This window comes from Acartia tonsa, chromosome 12, assembly GCF_053477335.1.
Source record: "Acartia tonsa isolate MP-2025a chromosome 12, ASM5347733v1, whole genome shotgun sequence".
Lineage (NCBI taxonomy): Eukaryota > Metazoa > Arthropoda > Copepoda > Calanoida > Acartiidae > Acartia > Acartia tonsa.
The window spans coordinates 39681936-39701858 of NC_137271.1; the positions used below are offsets into that span (position 1 = coordinate 39681936).

The 19923-nt window shown below is 40.1% G+C and overlaps 2 protein-coding genes across 2 annotated transcripts in view; one reads left to right on the plus strand and one right to left on the minus strand.

Annotated features, from left to right (window-relative positions):
• Positions 1-14559, plus strand: part of Ythdc1 (YTH domain containing 1) — a 30895-nt gene extending 16336 nt beyond the window's left edge. The window contains exons 18-24 of the mRNA XM_080179758.1: positions 305-479; positions 821-908; positions 11300-11370; positions 11951-12085; positions 12547-12651; positions 13967-14068; positions 14344-14559. Coding sequence (XP_080035884.1) covers positions 305-479; positions 821-908; positions 11300-11370; positions 11951-12085; positions 12547-12651; positions 13967-14068; positions 14344-14362 — 695 coding nt within the window. The 3' untranslated portion in view covers positions 14363-14559. The remainder of the gene's footprint in view (positions 1-304; positions 480-820; positions 909-11299; positions 11371-11950; positions 12086-12546; positions 12652-13966; positions 14069-14343) is intronic.
• On the minus strand, positions 1762-10158 carry LOC145334394 (uncharacterized). Its single transcript, XM_080179848.1, has 2 exons — positions 1938-10158; positions 1762-1791 (listed from the first exon to the last, which is right to left on the minus strand). The coding sequence occupies exon 1, from the start codon at positions 10156-10158 to the stop codon at positions 2881-2883; it is 7278 nt and encodes a 2425-aa protein (XP_080035974.1). The 3' UTR covers positions 1762-1791; positions 1938-2880.
• Positions 14560-19923: the final 5364 nt, after the last annotated feature.

Below are 19923 nucleotides of genomic sequence, written 5' to 3' on the forward strand. Positions count from 1 at the left end.
AAAAATAACTAAAAGAATATGTGGTACCTAGGGGGGATAATATGAATAAAATAGAGAGTTATAAAAATATTTTTCCATTTAACCCTTTCCTTGCTAGAGAAAACTAGGAGGGGAAAAAATATTAAAAATTTTTGCAGCAGGGGGAAAAATGTATCTTTTGCAGAATATACACCCCTGGCATTTCATAAAAAATGTAAAAAGAAAAATTAGCTTTAACAACATAGTTTGTTATTCAAATATTTATTAATAATTTTTAACTTTAAAGGTTCGAAAACCAGCAAAATGTAATTTTTACAACTTTTAGTGCAAGAAGGCGGAACCCGGGAGAGGGGTTCAATGAGGGACAGCAGGGGAGTGGCTGGGGGTAGAGGAGGGCGTGGTGGAGGGGGTAGTAGGCTGGTCAGAGGAAGGGGTAGGGGCGGTGCTGGGGATAGAGACAGGGGGGACAGAGACCATCCTAGAGGAAGAAAAAGGGGAAGGTAAGCTTTTGATTTGTGTTATTTTTATCTTAAACACTTCATATTTACCTATAATTTTGATGTATTTTTTCCACCCTAATGACCCCTTTTTTCAAACTGAGAAATAGACAATTTAGAATCTTCTAATTTTATTTTAATGTTATACTCTGATCTACCTTTTTTTTAAAAAAAATAATAGATATAAAGAATTAGATATAGATTTTTATTTAAATGGCGCCTCCTAGTACCTGTTTCTATGAAACTTTATAGTTCCATTTTCAGCTCTCAGAAACTTATATGGTTTAAATTTTTCTGTTTATTTTCTCACGAAATTTAATTGCTTGACTGATTTTCCTCTTTAGATCTGGTGATCGAGGAGGTGGTGGAGGTGGCCGTGGTAAACTGGTCAGGTACGATGACAGAAGACGACCTCCACCTCCCATGCCAAAGGTATAGTATTATATCCCGTATCGCTTCGAAACTTCGAAATTAATATCCGGTGAATTAGAACGAGTTCTTAGCTATACAAAAAAAAATATGGCTAGCATCGTATTATACCTATCCAGTTTTCTTCGAATATAAAAATGTACAATCACAAGATTAAATCCAGTTTTTATCCCATGAATCTCAGGCATCACAGGACTAAAAAATAGTTTTAATCTTATAATTTTACATTTTATATCCACGGAAAGCTGTTTTTAATACGATGCAAGAAATGAATGTTATCGTATTTTCGTAACATTGATTATTTGCTGGAATGGGTTTTTCAAATATTCTAGCAACCTAAGTAGAGGTTCATTAATATAAAATAGGAAGACAGAAAGATTTAAATTAAATAATAGACGTTTGTCGTAAAAAATTCGAGAATTTTGTGATATTAGAAAATATACCTACCTATTACTTATTTTATTTATCGTAGGTTTCATAGGCAGCTTACATATACCGTGAATATTAAAATTAAAAACTATAAAATTTAGTTTTTCTAGCCCCTTAGGGCCGAAGAGCCAGGCTAACAAAAGTGGCATTAATTTGACGTTTTTAATTTTTAATGTATTAATCGTGGAAAATTGTCTGTAACACGAGTTTTCAGTGTGCGGGAAGGATGCTGTATCCCCCTTGAGGCTTAAGACTTACAGACAGGGTAGTTATAGAGCAGCTTTAGCAATTATTTTCTACCTGTGACTGCAATGCAGGGAAGGATCAAATTACCACAAGAATCCAGAGGTATCCAGGGGATGCGCGGGGCCAGACGGGAGGGACTGTTGGGATCTCCAGGTAGGCCTTGGTGCATTTATGGATGGTCTGTAATTTGTGGAAGTGTTGATGTTTAGGCCTAAACAAATAGAGTTATATTTTGGGAAATTTGGTGGAAACCTAAACTTCACCCGGCCTAAGCTATTGTCCTATCCTCCCCCCAATTACATTATTTGTTAATAGGGAAAGGTGGAAAGGTTAATAATTTGAAGAACTAAGCTGTACCTGGATGTTAATTCTGGACAGCTTAGTTTTCCAAAGAGCCGGCAGACATTATAATTAAGCGGTCTGAAAAATGAAAATCTTTATTTGCTGTTTGCAACCGCGAAATTAGAATGTCTGCCGCAGTGAGCCGCAGGCAACCCGTTGTTCTTCTCCAGTGGACTGGTGGCCTGAAAGTGTACATACATTAGTGTACATGACACTCCCGGCAAGAAAAAGAAGAACATAGGGGTGCGGGTTGATCACTGCAGTTTACAGAAGATAGGAAGAACGATACGCCCAGCAGCAATAGCCTTTAATGTGTTTTTTTTTTTTTTTTTTTTTTTTTTTTTTTTTTTTTTATGGGGCGTATCGTTTACAATGGGTTAAAATAAATAAATAAATAACTATTTTGTAAACAATTTTAAATTTACAATATATGATTAATACTCCAGGTTTTCTTCGGCTGGAATCAATCCTCATAAGTGGGGTAAACTTCTTGGGGTAATCAATCATTTAATAATAAGATTATTAAAGACATTAGGCAGCATCTACTTGTTGTAAGATAACATTTAATAATGAGATTATTAAAGTTATTAAAGGGAGTGTGAACCTTTAAGCAGGATTTTTCTTTTGTAGTAATTGAATATTTAATAATGACATTATTAAAATCAATGTGCAGGATTATGTAGTGTAATGAGGTAGGGTTTTTTATCTTCGGCACTTACAGCCTTTATTAATAGCAGAGTTGAATTTTGGACATGCATAACATCGTAATGCTTGTCGGTTAAGTTATATTTTTTCGGCAATTACAGCCTTTATTAGTTGCAGATTTGAAATTGGAAACGCAAAACATCGTAATGCGTGTCCGTGAGGTTAATTATTATCTTCGGCAAATTCAGCCAAAGTTTAACGGGTGTAACTCATTTGCGACGCATTGTGTTAACCCGTTTCAGGAATGGTTTTATTAGGTTTTTTGCTCTGAAGCGTATGACTCGTCACACTTGGAGGCTGCGGACCTGATTTGGTCAACTAGTGCGAGCTCGTCCTCGGAGAACAGGATGGCGATGTGCCGGACACTCCTTCTGGTCTCATGAAATTCTTCCTTCCAGTGTTTCCGCCAACGGATAACTACCTGACGGACAATACCATCATCAGAAGTGATGAGGTGTAGGACCTGACCAAGGCGCCAGAGTTGATCGCCAATCAACTCATCTGGGGACCGGAGGAAAACGACGATATCCATCTCCTTTGGTTGTGGACCTGTTTTGCCAAATTTCTTTGGTCTTGGGATGTAATCTGGAAGGCGTTCATATAGCCAGATCTGCCACCATGATTGGTAGAGGCGTTCCATCTGTTCCAAAAGGCGGGAGGGTTGTTCTACCCTCATTGGTCCAGTGGGGGCACGCCTGTTATTTCTGCCGTGTATCAGACGGTTCGGCGTGATAAGGTCTGCGTGACCTACATCCTCCGTTCTGGATACCATGCAGATCGGCATGTTGTTGATCTCATTTGCTATATATGAAAAGGCAGTTTCAAATGACATGACATCCAGTTTGAGACCGTTAAATGTTGCATGGAACAAGGTTTTGATTTCTTTGATTGAGCGTTCCACACAACCTTGATAGTTGTGAGCAGCAGTGGGACCGACCTCGTACTCTATGCTGCAACTTTTTCCATTGAGCGTTTTAGTGATGTCAGCCATGGAAAACTCCGATTTTGCTACGCCTTTTATGAGCTGTGCTCCTGGGTCAATGAAGACCTTTTTAGGGTAGCAATAACGATGAACGAATCGTTGGAATGCTTGGAGAAAGGCGTCTGTGTTATACTTAGTCATAACATAACACGCTGTTGCGGATGAGGCTGGGTCTCTACAGACTAGACCCCAAACCTTGACTGTGGACCTGTGGTTGTGTTCACAGTGAGCCAAGAACGGACCCATCAGGTCAAGTTGGCAGTAGTAGAACGGGGGAGCAATGGTCAATCTGTTTTGGTGGATTGGTCCCATTTCAGCTTCTAGAAGCTTGGCCTTGAACCTACGACAATGTGGGCAAGCCGCTCTAATCTCTTTGGAGAGATCTCTGCCATGGAGGATATAGGCGATGTGCCTAGATTCTAAGAGTGTTGCATTTACATTCCTGTGTAGTGCAAGCTCTTGGTGGGCGTATAGCATAACGGAGTATGCTATCAAGCTATACCGATCAACTATCGGTCTAACAAAGTGGAGGGGAGACAAATCAGGCATGATATTGTCAACGTCCTCAATGCTGGTGCCCTCGACAATACGACCATTGTATTTGATAATGCCGTCGTCAGTGACAACATTGTTGCCGTGGGCCTTAGAGTTGGAGAATTTAAGCACTTCTTTAGTGGCGAGCCTAAAGTAGTATTTCTCCGCCTTCTGAACTTCCTCGTCCAAGAGTTGGACAACCCGAGGAGTGGGTTGTGGAAGTGATGCCTTGTTGTGATGGTATGATTTAAAGTCGAAAAAGCAGAATTTTCGAACGATGGCCATGACCCGGAGAGATTTTGGCCATGACCGTTTACACGGGTCGTAGAGATAACTCGAGAACTTGGTTATCTCTGCCGTTCTTTCTTGGGGTGATTTCGTATCACCATGGAGGATTTTGACCTCTTGGGCAGCGGCCTGTTTCGCTTCCATTGTTAGTTTAAGATCTTGGAAGGATTGGGCTGGCATGTCCTGGTAATCAAGATACATCCAGGGTTTGCCATTTTGCCATTCAGATTTGGCGTCGATGTCCTTAATAGTGGCAAGGAACCGGGTGCCTAGATCCGCGATGTTGTTTTCTGACTCAACATGACGCCATTGATCCGGGGATGAGAACCGTCGAATTTCGATGACGCAGCTACGTACGCCCAGAGAAAGAGGACGTGCGTCTTGGTGAAGCCATGACAACACAACAGTAGAGTCTGTGAAATAGGTGACTTTGTCGACCTTGTCTTTGAGATTCTTGGCAACGGTTGTTGCAAGAATGGTGCCTACAACGGCTGCCCTTAGCTCTGCTCGAGGGATAGTGCTGCCAGTCACGATCTTTGACTTGGCAGCGGCCAATCGGACAGTGACCTCCCCCAAGAGAGATGTTGACCTAACATGCACACACACGATTGCCATGTTTTGGCTAGCATCAACGGATACTAGCAGATCAACTTTGGGTTGGGAGTTTGCCGGGATTACCGACCGTGGACAGGAAACTGACGCGAGTTGTTGCATCGTTTCAATGTTGGTCACCCATGTTGGAAGCAGTTTGGTTGGGAGCCCATCGTCCCAACCAGTAGCGTAAGAGAGGAGATCGTGATAGTCTGCTTTGAATTTAGCAGTCACGGGGGTGCAGAATCCGAGAAGGTCGAAGTTTGAGGCAACTTGCGACAGGATGGTTCTTTTCGTGAAACTGAGTAGAAGAGCCTCTTCAAGACTGCCTTCTACTGGCGGGGGTCTTTTCCCTCGTTTTGTTTTGCCAAACGACAGGGGTTTGACATCCAAGCTGAGAGTGTCAGCTAGTGGGGCCCAGCGATAGCCGAGGTAGCTAACATGTGTGCCGTCGTTGGACACGGTGTCTTCAGGTACAGCTGAAGATTTGACAAAGCTTTTGACGCTCATGCCTGCCAAGTCAAGAGTAAATTTGACTCCCGCAATGATTTTGTCTAGTTCAGTTGCGGAGTCTGTTGAATCAGAAGTATCATCAACATAAGTTTTGGTTCTGAGAACCTGGGCACCTGCGGTATGTTCAGGGTGGTTGTCCATGACATACTGAGCTACCTGTTCAAGGCCTTCTGCAGTTTGATTGCCAGAAGGTTTGACCCCATAAATGATGGTACGCATGATGCGCGTTCTGACAGTGCCACCAGGGGTAAGGCTATCAACCCACAAGTACTTGTGCCAGCGGAAATCAGATGGATCCAACTTGATCTGGTTGTACGCCATCCGTATGTCGCATGCGAAAGCATGTGGTCCTGCTCTGAAGTTGATGTCCAGAGCTAAGATTTTTTCGAGCCTGTTTGTGCCCTTTGCCAGGACATCGTTCAGACTTTTACCTGAGGAGGTAGTTGCAGACGCATCAAAGACAACTCTAACTGGAGTGGAGAGAGAATTTTCTTTAGTGACGAAGCGCCAAGGGAGGTAGTATTCTCCTGGCAGATTGTCTACTAAGGCTCGTTCCTCAGGGGACAGGTCATCAATGTCACATGAATAGCCGTTTAGTGCCAACTTGTCATGTGATGCCATAACTTGCAGTTTGGCCTCTGGATCTTTCTGCAGTTTTCGCAGCTGCGATTCCAGAACTTTGAGGGCCCTATTTTTGTTTGGTTGTAACTCCTTGACCGGATCAGCAATGAAGGGAAGAGATGCTACGATCCGGCGTTCGTCAGGTAGGAATTTGACGGACTTTTTTATTAGGAGTTGTTCGGCCTCTTCTCTGAGAGAAGTTGCATCCAGAATGTCTCCGTTTTTGCAGTCATTGCATCCACGGCATGCTATGCAACGGTAAGGTGCTTGAGTGCCTATGTCTTCACTCTCAAGATACTTCCGTTCATGTCTTTTGACGTGTTGAATATCGGAGCTGTATGTATGAACATCCAGCGAAGTGTCCTCCTCTGTTTTTTCCTCAACAGTGATTGGATGGAGGTATGGAAAGGTGTCGGTTAAGGAATCCGCGCACCAATTCCTACCACTGTTCAGAAGTGTTTCAGTGGTATAGCGGTAAGCAGACAACTCGTTGGTGAAAAAGAGAGCAGCACCAACAAAGTTTACAGTCTCAGCTGCTTTGGCCCAAGCCTTGTGGGGACCACCGAGTACACCTGTGTGGCCATCAATGCCCTTGAGTGGGCTTCTGTATAAGGATAAGCCACAGGGCAGTGAGCAGATACGCATTGGGAACAAGTAGTTGTACTTGATCCCCAAGATTATGTCGACTTGGCCTCCGCCAATGACATCTGGTACAGTAGGGAGAAGCTCGTGGCCTTTGTAGTGATTTGCGAGGTCACCATAAGGCTCTGTGAGTTCCCAACGAGGAAATGGGGCCGTCAGTGTGTCCATTTTTGCAGCAATTATAGTTGCGGACATGGCACTGTCGACTAATGGCAGTGTGAACTTGTCACTGCCATAGGGAAGATGGACGACTTTACCACCTGCTACATTCATGAGGGTGGGTCCAGGGCGGTGTTCTGTGGCATTTAGTCTAGCCGCTGCAGAAGCTGAAACTGCGGCTGTACCACAACCGCTGTCGTAAAAGACAAACAGCGGATTGCCGGAAAGATCAGGGACGTTTTGGCACATGAAGATGCCTGGGGCAGCAACATCAGGGAAGGTGTTGGGGTCGGAAACGTCAGGTGTGGTGTCAGAGGTTTGGAGATTCATGGTAATATTATCCATGAACAGAAGGTTGCCAGATGTTATAGGAACATCCTTGGGCAATGACTTGCGGAAATCGTCTAACCTCTTTTTATTCTGCTCGACATGAATAGAGCAGGCGAGGATATGCTTTTGCACGCGATGAGCAGACGCGTACTGGCAATTGTCAGCTTGACAGTAAAAGGTGGTGCGACAGTCATTTTTGTGGTTGTTCCACCATTCGTCAATATTGTCGAAATTGACGCTGGCGTCCATTCTGAGGCACCTGTGACAGGCTTTTGTCTTGCCATGGAGTTGACGTTTCTCCTTATGTGGTGTATTGATGTACACCTGGCATTGGAACAAATATGTGTGTTTGTTCTGACAAAGCGTGCAATCAGTTGGTACAGGCTTAGAAGCAGCGCCTGTGTATGTTAAAAGTGGAATGGGTGTCTTAGCGGACTTATCAGAGGCCCTGCCTTTAGGGCGTTGTTTTGGGTCCTCTGAGGCCGAGAAAGTGGAGGCCGTGTAAGTTTGAGAGGCTGGTTTACTCCGGTTCGAGTTTTTCTGACCAGGGTTGTTACCAGTCTGGTTGGACTGTCTATTGCCGGAGTTGCCGCTGCTCAAGTTGGTATTGTTACCACCAGAGGATGCGGTACCAGTATGGAGGGATGCTCCTTCATGCTGGTTAAGTTGGTATTGGAGCTGACGTAGTTCGCAATCCAAGAAGAGGAGAAGTTGCTCATAGCAGTACTGGCCATCTTCCTCCCCATTTTCGTCTGCGCTAAGCAGGAATTTTTTAGACAACTCCTTAAAGTAGTCCCCTTTAAGAAGGTTCAGTACAGAGTTGGCGATGTCCGTTTTGCCGTGGTACAAGGCTTGCTCTGCATCATTCTCTTTTGCAAATTCTTGGGTATCAGCAAGTAATGAACGGAGTTTTACCATCCATGTGATCTGCTGTTCCCAGTTGTATTTAGGGCATGGTCCCAGTTCCATGATTTTAGCCTTACGTTTGGCTATGATGCTGGTTTTGCTGCCGTAGTGGAACGACAGCTGCTTCATACAAGCCTTAATAGATTTTTCGGCTGAGCACAACATCTGCGCATTGCCCTGGAGACAGTTTTCTTTCAGGATTTCCAATGCTTCGACTTCTGCTATAGACGGCATTGAGTCGATATAAATCTGGAACTTCTTTTGAAATGTAAAGAGGTCAAGTTTATCTGTCTTGGCCCCGGAGAAGTGAGGGATAGGGATGTTGGAAGAGCGCTGATTGAAGGAGTGCCCTGAGATAGGTACTCCGAAACGATCCCTCAAGCGTTCAACGTAAGATTCCACGCTGGATATTTCCGTTTCAAGCGTGGTGGACTGGGCATCTAGTGCTGTTGCATCTTGCTCCATGTCCGTAAGCATTGCGTCCTCACACAAGGTTTTGGCTTTATGTAAGGTGCGCTGTGCCTTATCAAGTAGCTCTTTAAATTGAGCATTGAGCTTATTGAATTGACCTAACTGCTTAACTTCGGTTGCTTTAAGATCGCCGAACTTTTCGCAGAGGTCATCAAGCTCCACAAGCATGGGGTCCCTTTTTTGTTTTACCCTTGCTTGTTTTACCGCGTATGTCGTAGGGTTTATGCGGTTGGGGATGGGAGCTGTTTGCTGGAGCATAGTTGCAGCAGGAACAGCTGTGGCCTGAGTCGTAACTGCTGGAGGCACAATTACTTGGCCATCACATGGTAAGGTACCTGCCTCGGATCCGACTGCTGAAGTGGTAGTCGAGTCGTCAGAGCAAGTAGAGAGAGGTACTGCTGGAGCAGCAGTTGTCGTAATCGGTTGAGCTTTCAAACGTGATGTACGATGGTCATGAATGAACTCGATTTTTGAGCGCATGGCTATACGTAGCTGTAATGCTTTGTTCATGTCAGCTTCGGTGACCCTTGGGTCTGGGCTGTTGCGAAAGAAAGCTATGATGTGGCGAATTGACGAGGCTTTTTCTTCCAACAATGATAGACTATTGTCTAGCTTTTCAATGCTAAACCTGTCAGGGTTATTTATGATGCCCTGACAGTCTTCGTCTATCATCATGCACTCATCGCATTCGATGATGAGTTTGGTTGCCTCATCAGTCATGGTTGGGGTTTGTGTTGTAACAAGCGCAGATAGATCGACACTAATATTGTGTGTCGATGTGGAAGCGTTATAAGCAGAGCCTGGGAGGTGGTCGTGTAATGGGAACTGTTCAGGGTTATAAAAAACCTCGTCCTGAACCTCTTTCTGTAAATCTTCAGAATAGAGTTGTTCCAAAGCTTCTTCAAGAATTGAAGCTGATTTTTGGAAGGATGGTATGGGGGAATAATTATCCCAATCTAGTTGCTGTGGGGCTAGCTCAAACTCTTCAGTATCTGTAGGGGTTGTGGGGGTTTGTGGTGAAAGGCCGTTATACGGATGTATAACGGGAAAAGTTGCCAGTGGATCAACAGGTGAGGAGGGTAAGTGGGGGGCTGCAAGTAGTTGGGGAGCTGCAGGGGGTGTAGGGAATCCTCGGATAGGTGACGGGGATGGGCTACGGTGGTGGCTGTTTTGGCCTGGGGGGGTGCGACTAACGCTGGGCCTGCGTGAGGAAACGACGGGCCTGGAGTTGCGGTCAACCGGTTTTTGCCGTTGAAGTAGCGCTTTTTTTGTTTTAAGGAGTTTTTTGGCGCGTAATTCAAACGGGGTGTTGAGTTTATGTTTTTTGGCTAAAACTCTGACGGTTTTAGGCCGACGACTCGCAACAGTCGCAGAGTCGGATTGTGAACGTTTGGTGTGAGAAGGGGTGGGGTGTGAGTTAGATGGATGATAGAGGGTGTTATGCCTTGAGCGTGTAATTGCTCCGGGCGGTTTAGTGAGGAAAATCTCCTTCATTGACCACTGAATGCTGTTGTTAATTTATTTATTTAAATTATAACCTCTCTTTAGCTTATATTTTTTGGTGTTTTTATATTTTTGTGTTTTTACAACAAATAAATGATGAGGGGGGAACCTTCACCGAATTTTTGTTGTCTTTAATATGGTGCAGTATGGCAGGGACCGCAAGCTATCAGGGAGATGAAAAGGGGTAGGGGGGAAAACAGGTTCAGATTATTTAACAGCTATATTGTTAAATAAGAGGACAAGGAGTTGTCCTATGGGTAGGGAGAAAAACAGGTTCGGATTACTTAACAGTTATTGTTAAATAAGAGGACAAGGAGTTGTCCTATGAGTAGGGAGAAAAACAGGTTTGGATTACTTAACAGTTATTGTTAAATAAGAGGACAAGGAGTTGTCCTATGGGTGGGTGGCACTTAGTTGTAAAGCACCTCAGCAGCTGTACAGGATTAACAGTCTGTAAACATCAATGTGCGGGAAGGATGCTGTATCCCCCTTGAGGCTTAAGACTTACAGACAGGGTAGTTATAGAGCAGCTTTAGCAATTATTTTCTACCTGTGACTGCAATGCAGGGAAGGATCAAATTACCACAAGAATCCAGAGGTATCCAGGGGATGCGCGGGGCCAGACGGGAGGGACTGTTGGGATCTCCAGGTAGGCCTTGGTGCATTTATGGATGGTCTGTAATTTGTGGAAGTGTTGATGTTTAGGCCTAAACAAATAGAGTTATATTTTGGGAAATTTGGTGGAAACCTAAACTTCACCCGGCCTAAGCTATTGTCCTATCCTCCCCCCAATTACATTATTTGTTAATAGGGAAAGGTGGAAAGGTTAATAATTTGAAGAACTAAGCTGTACCTGGATGTTAATTCTGGACAGCTTAGTTTTCCAAAGAGCCGGCAGACATTATAATTAAGCGGTCTGAAAAATGAAAATCTTTATTTGCTGTTTGCAACCGCGAAATTAGAATGTCTGCCGCAGTGAGCCGCAGGCAACCCGTTGTTCTTCTCCAGTGGACTGGTGGCCTGAAAGTGTACATACATTAGTGTACATGACATTCAGTATGGCTGAGAACCGGTCACTAAATAGTTTCGAAGTATTATATCAGTACCTAACAATATTTTCTAAATGTTTTAGTATCGTGAAAGATCTCCTCTGTCAGATTACAGATATTATGACACACAACCAACATATGAAGAATATTTAAGGTATATTATTGGTACACCAGCTACTCTTCAACTAGGGCCTTCCTTACTGCAGAGAAGTCAAAGACTTTATATTTTGAATGGGGTAAAATAAAAGGTTTGAGTGGAGGTGTATTTAAAAAAAAACATTAAGGGTTGAGGGGGGGTTAAAATTAAACACCCCTGTAAACCCTACCCCTGGACGACGTCTATGCCGTAATGGATAGAGTAGAATCGTTCTTAATATTCTAAACTTAAATGAGGATTCCTGTAACTATAAAGTACAATTTTAAAAGCGAAGCAACTTAATTTTTAAGCATCTAGATTCTTAACCTTTTTCTTACCAATCTTTTTAATGATTAAATTATCCGAATCATAGAAAGAAAGTGAAGTAGTGGTGTTTTTCGTATTTTTTCAGTAGCTTTTGATAGGTTAGGTTAGCTAAATGTTAATATTGTCCCGCAGGGTTAAAGCCCCTGCATCTAGATATGGGAGAAAAGCTATTGTGAAAATACGACGAAAACGGTTACTTCGTTTTTTTTTCATAATCAAATTATTATTATATATTAATGTACTACTACTAAGAGATACCATTGAATTTCAGGGCTATGAGCTCACGACCACCTCCACCGCCCCGGGGCATGTACAGTTCATCCAGTGGGAGCGGGGGCAGGCATTCTTCACACCATCATTCACAGTACATGTCATATTCACCAGAGTATTTGCATAATCCACCAAGGCAGGCAGTTTAAGATACTAGGAACGGCGGTTTCGAATGTCTTATTTTTATTCTTTGAAAGGGAAGCTTTTCTATAATTAGGCCCGTCCATCCGAAACTCATGAAACTTTTGTGTAAGATAGGACATTAGGTGATTAATTTCATCTTCCCCTCAAAAAATAATTAAATGTAAAATTTAGACTTTGGACAAATGCGAAAAGAACGAAACGTCGAATTGGACACCCAACATAACATGTTTAAAACCATCATATAGATTTTTAAAATTCCTATTTTCTTCGGGGGCTATATGAATATTTTAACCTAACCTAACCTGTATAGAAATACTCGATATTTTAGACACACCTGCGTTTGTCTGGAATCATTTGTAGTAGGTTAATTTAACCATCAATTTATCACTCCTTCTTTTAACCACATTCCAATAAATATAATTGTATACATTACATGAAAGTTTCCCTTTTAAGGTATTATGATGGGCCACCTAGTAGTGGGATGTATTCACGAAGAAGGTCACGCAGCCGCAGCTATGACAGATCTGTCGAAGAATTTATCAGAAGAACAAGCAGAAGGTACTATAAGGGTAGCAAATGTATAAAAACTGTTTCATCGTAAGTCCGTGCAGCCAGTAAAGACACAAATAAAGTGTATAAAGTATTATTCAGTTTGCTGGACAAACTCGCTTTCAAAATCTATCAATTTGCTATAAAATCACCGCATTATGCTTTGTAGATTATACGTTAAATATGCTGAATATTTCATCATAATCTACCTCTATGTTAACCATGCATTTTTAAGTAGTAAGGTTTTCTTCTGAAGCTTTGATCTCGGAAATTATTAGGTTGGTTTTTTTTTACTTTTCAGGGAAGCTTTATGAATGTCTGATCTCTCCCACCCTCACATAGCACAGTGCATTCGAAGGTGCTTTGACTTTTGTCTCAGAACCTAAATTAAGACATAGTGCATTTCATTACCCTAGGTTAGGTAACTTCATTTCACTTTTCAATAAAATCTAAAATTCAGCCGTTTTTGAGAAAATTAGATTTGAAAATTTTAAGTTCAATTTTCAACCACTAGGAGTTACCGCAGAATCATGACAAGAAAAGAAAAGATTTTTTATCTAAAATTTTGAACAAGTTTGCTTTTATGAAGTCTTTCATAAAACCTCTCTATATATGATTTATTTAAGACTGAATTTCCGTGACCTTAACAAAGCAACTGATAAAAATGGCCATTAATTAACTCCATTCAGAAGTGGTTTTATGAAAAACTTTATAAAAGCAAACTTGTTCAAAATTTTAAATAAATAATATTGGCTTTTCTTGTCATGATTATGCGGTAACTCCTAGGGGATGAAAATTGAACTTGAAATTTTCAAATCTAATTTTCTCAAAAACGGCTGCATTTTAGATTTTATTGAAAAGTGAAATGAAGTTGGTATTATCCTCTTAGAAATTTTTTTTTCAATATTGAAAATTTGAGTACCCCCCCCCCCCCCCCCCCCCGACAGCGAACTATGAACTCTGGCCGCAGCGCTCGGCTCCCTAGCCTGCCTAGCCGCAGCGCTCGGCCCCCTTGCCTGCCTAGCCGCAGCGCTCGGCTCCCTAGCCTAAAACCTAACCTAACCTAAAATAGTTGTTCGTCGGTAGTCGGGGGGGGGGGGGGGGGGGGGTGTACAAAATTGAAAAAAAATTTTCTAAGAGGATAACGCCATGAAGTTACCTAACATAGGGTAATGAAATGCACTATGTCCCAATTTAGGTTCCGACACAAAAGTCAAAGCACCTTTATACGCATTGTGATAGAGTTTTTGATAGTTAACAAATTTTAATCTTTTAATTTCTTGACGATATTTATGACCGAAATTTTATATTTTCAAATTTTCAGGTCTCGTGAGAGAATCAGCAGTAGACGTTCACGCACCCGGTCTCGCTCACCAAGATCTCGGTCACGGTCCAGGGGATCCAGGTCCCGTTCCCCTCCTCCCAGGTATGACAGCAGCTGTTTAGTTAGGCGCTTTATAGCAATAGCAAGTGTAAGTGTTGAATTTTATAGTACCTTTGTAATTAGGCATAATTCTTGGGGCTATCTATTCGATCGAAGGGAAAGATAGGGGTCTTTTAACCATTCCATAATCTAAAATAGCCTAAAACCATCACAGGACCTTTGTTGAGATTGCCTAGAATTCAGAACCTAATAAGTTCAGTAGTTATTGAGATCTTAAGCTTCAGTTAGAAAAATTCTTACTACTTTATATATTTCAGGAGACGTTACAAGATTTAAACAAACAAAAAGAGAATTCATTCTTTACACAGATAAATCATCTCGGAAAATCCACGAAATTGGTTTTATGGATTTGTTTTGTAAATCTCATTTTTTTTGTGTGTATATATCCTCGGTGTTTATTTATTTATATATATGTACCTATGTTAATTGTAATCTAATATACAAATAGTAAAAATACATTATTTCTCAAAATATGTTTTTTTTGTTTATTTATTGGTGTTATTTGAGGTTTTTCAGATAAAAATTAAAATACATATTTAGGTACAATGTTAACAATGTCAACTAAAGTTAATATGGTTTTAAATGCTGTTACTATTCAGAGAGAGAGAGGGGACAATAGATTGTTAATTAAATTATTACAATAGTCCCAAAAGTTCTATAATGTTTTTTTATTCGTTAGCCTAACAACTTTGAATTCTTCAATGAGTTTTGATTGGTTATTTCACTAAGTTGAATATTCAAATGTTTCGACCACTAATTGTTATCTTCAGAAGGGGTAATTTTGTATATCTTCAATAATCAGTTGTCCATTGTCTTATCCCTTAAGATCTCTGGTTACTTTCAGTGGCAAAATATTCTTTCATTGGATTCAGTATCTCTAGTTGTAATAGTAATAGGTTTCGAAGCCATACTGGAAATAATCATCTTATAACTTTTTCAGTTTTCTGTCTGCGGAAAACTATCTATGAAACAAGGTGACAACTATAAAAGCGAAGCTCTGAATTGGTGGGACAAACGGACATTTAACACTTGTATAGTGTCAGAACTGAATAATCAGAATATAAATATATAGGTAAAAGTTGAAAGAAACAAAATTGTAAGTAAATCTGCTTAAATACAGGATATTGCGCATTGATAACGAGATGTTTGCCTATTACCCCCCTTTAATGTCCTATCCCTGTTGGTAAAAGAAGTCAAGGATGACCTGTAGCGAAGCACAAACAAATCATGGATAAGAAATCGAAAAAGGAGATTTAAAAAGCATTTGTTGAAACAATTACAGATTTTTTTGAGCGTGGGAATCACGAAACCTTCTTCAAGTATGTTCATAGTTTCTAATTATATTTTGTTTCATGATTGACAGACTTATTGTTAAAGTAAATTCAGTTCTGGATGCTCTGTTAACCAGGGGTAAGCAGCCGCGCGCTGCTACTAAGGATGCAGTGGTTGTAAACAAGATTTTACCTACGGCTTAGGATGGCTGAGGCTAAAGGTGTCTTTGTGTGGCTTCGGCTGAGATCAACTTTTGCTGCAAATGATTCTTCCTCAAATCTGCCCAGCTATCCCTAATCAGTGCAGTTAGTTGCTGCTGTTACTTTAGTTTTGTCAAAAAAAAATTATTTTACAGAGAAAGTGAGATAAAGTGTAGGTCAGGTCAGGAAAACCTTTATCTGAAAATTCAGCCTTTTGTCTCCAATAGCAGCCGAGAAAAATAAACTCTTCTAAAATTGATTAAGAGTCAGAGCATTACTAAAAGACTGATGGACCAAGTAAATTATGTATATACTAGTTGCCAGCTTCTACCAACATTGAAATTAATTCGAAAAAAAATCACGAAACCTGTAGGTGTTTTCAGCTCTCATTGGGGGTCAACACATGGTAGAATTGACGACCTTTACATATAAGCCCCCCCCCCCAAAAAAAAAAAAAATTATTTTAGATTTGTTTCTCTTGTTGGTTATACCTTATTCCTGACTGGATGCTTTTTGGTATACAAATATACACAAAAAGCATGCCTACTGTTTAAAACAGACAGGTGGATATTTTGAATAAAAGAGTAGCTTCGCTACTAAAAATATGTGAAGTTTTTATTATACGGGTATAGATTCTTACTCTGTTGACTGGACTCAAAATTGTTCAGCAGTTTAGAGATCTTACGATACACACTCACAGCTTAAAACTTTATGAATTTGGACGAGATTGAGAATTCTAATTGTTCTAAGTAAGTATGTGTATTGTGTGTGTGTGTATGAAAAATTTTTAGTGTGTTTGTGTAAGTGAATCGTGTGTGTGTGTGTGTGAGTTTGCGTAAGTGAATCAAGTGTGTGTGGGAATTAGTGTAAGTGAATCAAGTGTGTGTGTGAGTTAGTGTAAGTGAATCTAGTCCGTGTGTGTGTTAGTTTAAGTGAAACTAGTGTGTGTGTGTGTCAATGTAAGTGAATCTAGTGTGTGTGTGTGTGTGTGTTAGTGTAAGTTAATTTAGTGTGTTTGTGTCAGGTAAGTGAATCTAGTCTGTGTGGTTGTTAGTGTAAGTTAATCTAGTCTGTGTGTGTGTTAGTGTAAGTGAATCTAGTGTGTTTGTGTGTTAGTGTAAGTGAATCTAGTGTGTGTGTGTTAGTGTAAGTGAATCTAGTGTATGTGTTAGTGTAAGTGAATCTAGTGTATGTGTTAGTGTAAGTGAATCTAGTGTATGTGTTAGTGTAAGTGAATCTAGTGTATGTGTTAGTTTAAGTGAAACTAGTGTGTGTGTGTGTCAATGTAAGTGAATCTAGTGTGTGTGTGTGTGTGTGTTAGTGTAAGTTAATTTAGTGTGTTTGTGTCAGGTAAGTGAATCTAGTCTGTGTGGTTGTTAGTGTAAGTTAATCTAGTCTGTGTGTGTGTTAGTGTAAGTGAATCTAGTCTGTGTGTGTGTCAGGTAAGTGAATCTAGTCTGTGGGGTTGTTAGTGTAAGTAAATTTAGTCTGTGTGTGTGTTAGTGTAAGTTAATCTAGTCTGTGTGTGTGTTAGTGTAAGTAAATCTAGTGTGTGTGTGTGTTAATGTAAGTGAATCTAGTCTGTGTGTGTGTTAGTGTAAGTGAATCTAGTTTGTGTGTGTGTTAGTGTAAGTGAATCTAGTGTGTGTGTGTGTTAGTGTAAGTGAATCTAGTCTGTTTGTGTGTTAGTGTAAGTGAATCTAGTCTGTGTGTGTGTCAGGTAAGTGAATCTAGTCTGTGGGGTTGTTAGTGTAAGGGAATCTATTCTGTGTGTGTGTTAGTGTAAGTGAATCTAGTCTGTGTGTGTGTTAGTGTAAGTGAATCTAGTCTGTGTGTGTGTTAGTGTAAGTAAATCTAGTCTGTGTGTGTGTTAGTGTAAGTAAATCTAGTCTGTGTGTGTGTTAGTGTAAGTAAATCTAGTCTGTGTGTGTGTTAGTGTAAGTTAATCTAGTCTGTGTGTGTGTTAGTGTAAGTGAATCTAGTGTGTGTGTGTGTTAGTGTAAGTGAATCTAGTCTGTTTGTGTGTTAGTGTAAGTGAATCTAGTGTGTGTGTGTGTCAGGTAAGTGAATTTAGTGTGTTTGTGTCAGGTAAGTGAATCTAGTCTGTGTGGTTGTTAGTGTAAGTAAATCTAGTCTGTGTGTGTGTTAGTGTAAGTGAATCTAGTCTGTGTGTGTGTTAGTGTAAGTGAATCTAGTGTGTTTGTGTGTTAGTGTAAGTGAATCCAGTCTGTTTGTGTGTTAGTGTAAGTGAATCTAGTCTGTGTGTGTGTGTGTTAGTGGAAGTAAATCTAATATGTGTGTGTGTAAGTAAATCTAGTGTGTGTGTGCGTGCAAACTCATCTAGGTTCAATGCCCGAACGCGCTTTTTAACCCCCTAAGTATATTCTGAACACAAGAATGGGTTAGTGAAATAAATTAACCCCCATGTCCCTTTATAATCAAACTAGCAGCTGCGCCCCTAGCATCTTTTGATTTATAATTAGTGGAGACAGGAAGGACAGAAAGATAGCCTAAAACCATCTGAAAATAAAAAAGCCTAAAACCATACCGGGACCAATGTAAAGCTTACCTTAATAGGAGAACTTGATCGGTCCAGTAGTTATCAAAATCTTGAGTTACGGACAATAAAACTTTACTACCTCATATATAATAGGATAACTTTTAAATAATAGAATAAATTTTTTAGAAGTTGGAGTGGGGTATTTTTTAGATTTTTGCCTTTTAATCCGTATAATAAAGTAACAGGATGTTTGTGTGTTTGTATGTTTGTACTGAAGGATCTCGCTAACCGCTGAACCGATCGGGTTCTCCTTATCAGGGTAGCTTCTCATAGGTCCCGGGAAGAATTATAACTATTTTCTTGGGGGGTGGGACACCCCAAACCCCCCAAAAAATGAAAAATCCCCCCACCCCCCAAAAACAAAGAAAAGAAATTGAATTATTAAATTTGACTCCCTCCTCCTCAAGTGCGCTAGTTATCTTTATAATATAGCTCATAAGAAAAATTGTTCAGAAACCATTCTTAGATCGCGGTATTTTAAATATAATTGTGAAAAATAAGGTACTAAGTATATAAAAGTTTATATAAACAAGGATGACAACATCTATAAAAGCAAAGCTCTGAAAAGGTAGGACAAAGGGGCATTGACACTTGTATAGTGTACGAACTGAATAATCAGAATATAAAGGTATAAGAGTCGAAGCAAAGTAAGTAAATTTGTTGAAAAATTGCTTGATGCAGGATAATGTTTAAGGACATACTTACACTTTTAGGACTAGATTATAGAGTTGCTTCGCTTATAATAATGTACTTTGTTGTCCCAGGAATCAGTATACCAAAAATCGGATAAATAAATCATAAAAAATTTTTTTGTTAAAGCAAAATTTCAACATGTTTAAAATAGACGTACGGACATTCTGGTAATGATTATAGAGTTGCTGCGCTTTCTAAATCATACCTAACTACTACAGAAATCACCATGCAAAGTTTTAAATCCATAGGATAATTCTAACATGCCTAAATTAACAAAAAAAGCTATCTGTCTCGGACAGACAGACCCTAATTATAGAAAAGCTTCGCTTTTAAAAATGCCTTATATATCTTCAGAAAAATATTTTAGTTTATTTCGTATTGAGGAAAGGTAGGGTGGTGAAAGGGTAAAATAAGTTAGTACATGACATTTCTTTATAATGAAAACTCAACAATGTAAAAAGACTCCCTTTCCATGCACATATGATAACCTTTATAGTGATATAATCAAAAGCATTTTATCAGTGGATCTTTATTAAAAATCAAGTTTTTACTACTAAAATATTATTATAAAAGGAAAGGATATAGTGAATTCTAATTGTCATACATCACAACTGTACTTAACTTCGGCCAAGTCTAAAGCCTTAGGGTATATCCCTGGATATATTCCCTCTAACAATCCTATCTGTTTTCCTTACAGTTTTGGTTTTTGATAGTCCCATCTTGGTAGATGAGACTGGCCTAGCTTCCTACTCTTAGTCAGTTTTTATGTGTAATAACGATCAGAATTCACTTATATACAAGGAATCTAGTGAGGATATCTTAATTATTTTTTCTTATTTCTTTGCCTTATGTACAAATAAGAATTTACATTTTTATAACAAAGTTGTATCTAATACAGTGAAGGAGGCAAGGGCCCTGGTTTTAACGACGTTGTTTTGTTAGCTCTGTCTGTGCGAGACTCCGTGGATCTTGTAGACACACACAACCATCAAACCATCATCTGTGTGGGGGAGAGTGAAGATGGGCGTGGGTTCAACCCGGAGCACGGGTTGGCTGTGTAACTCCATTTCATAAAATTAAACATACTTTTATGTTATTTTAATAAAATAAAT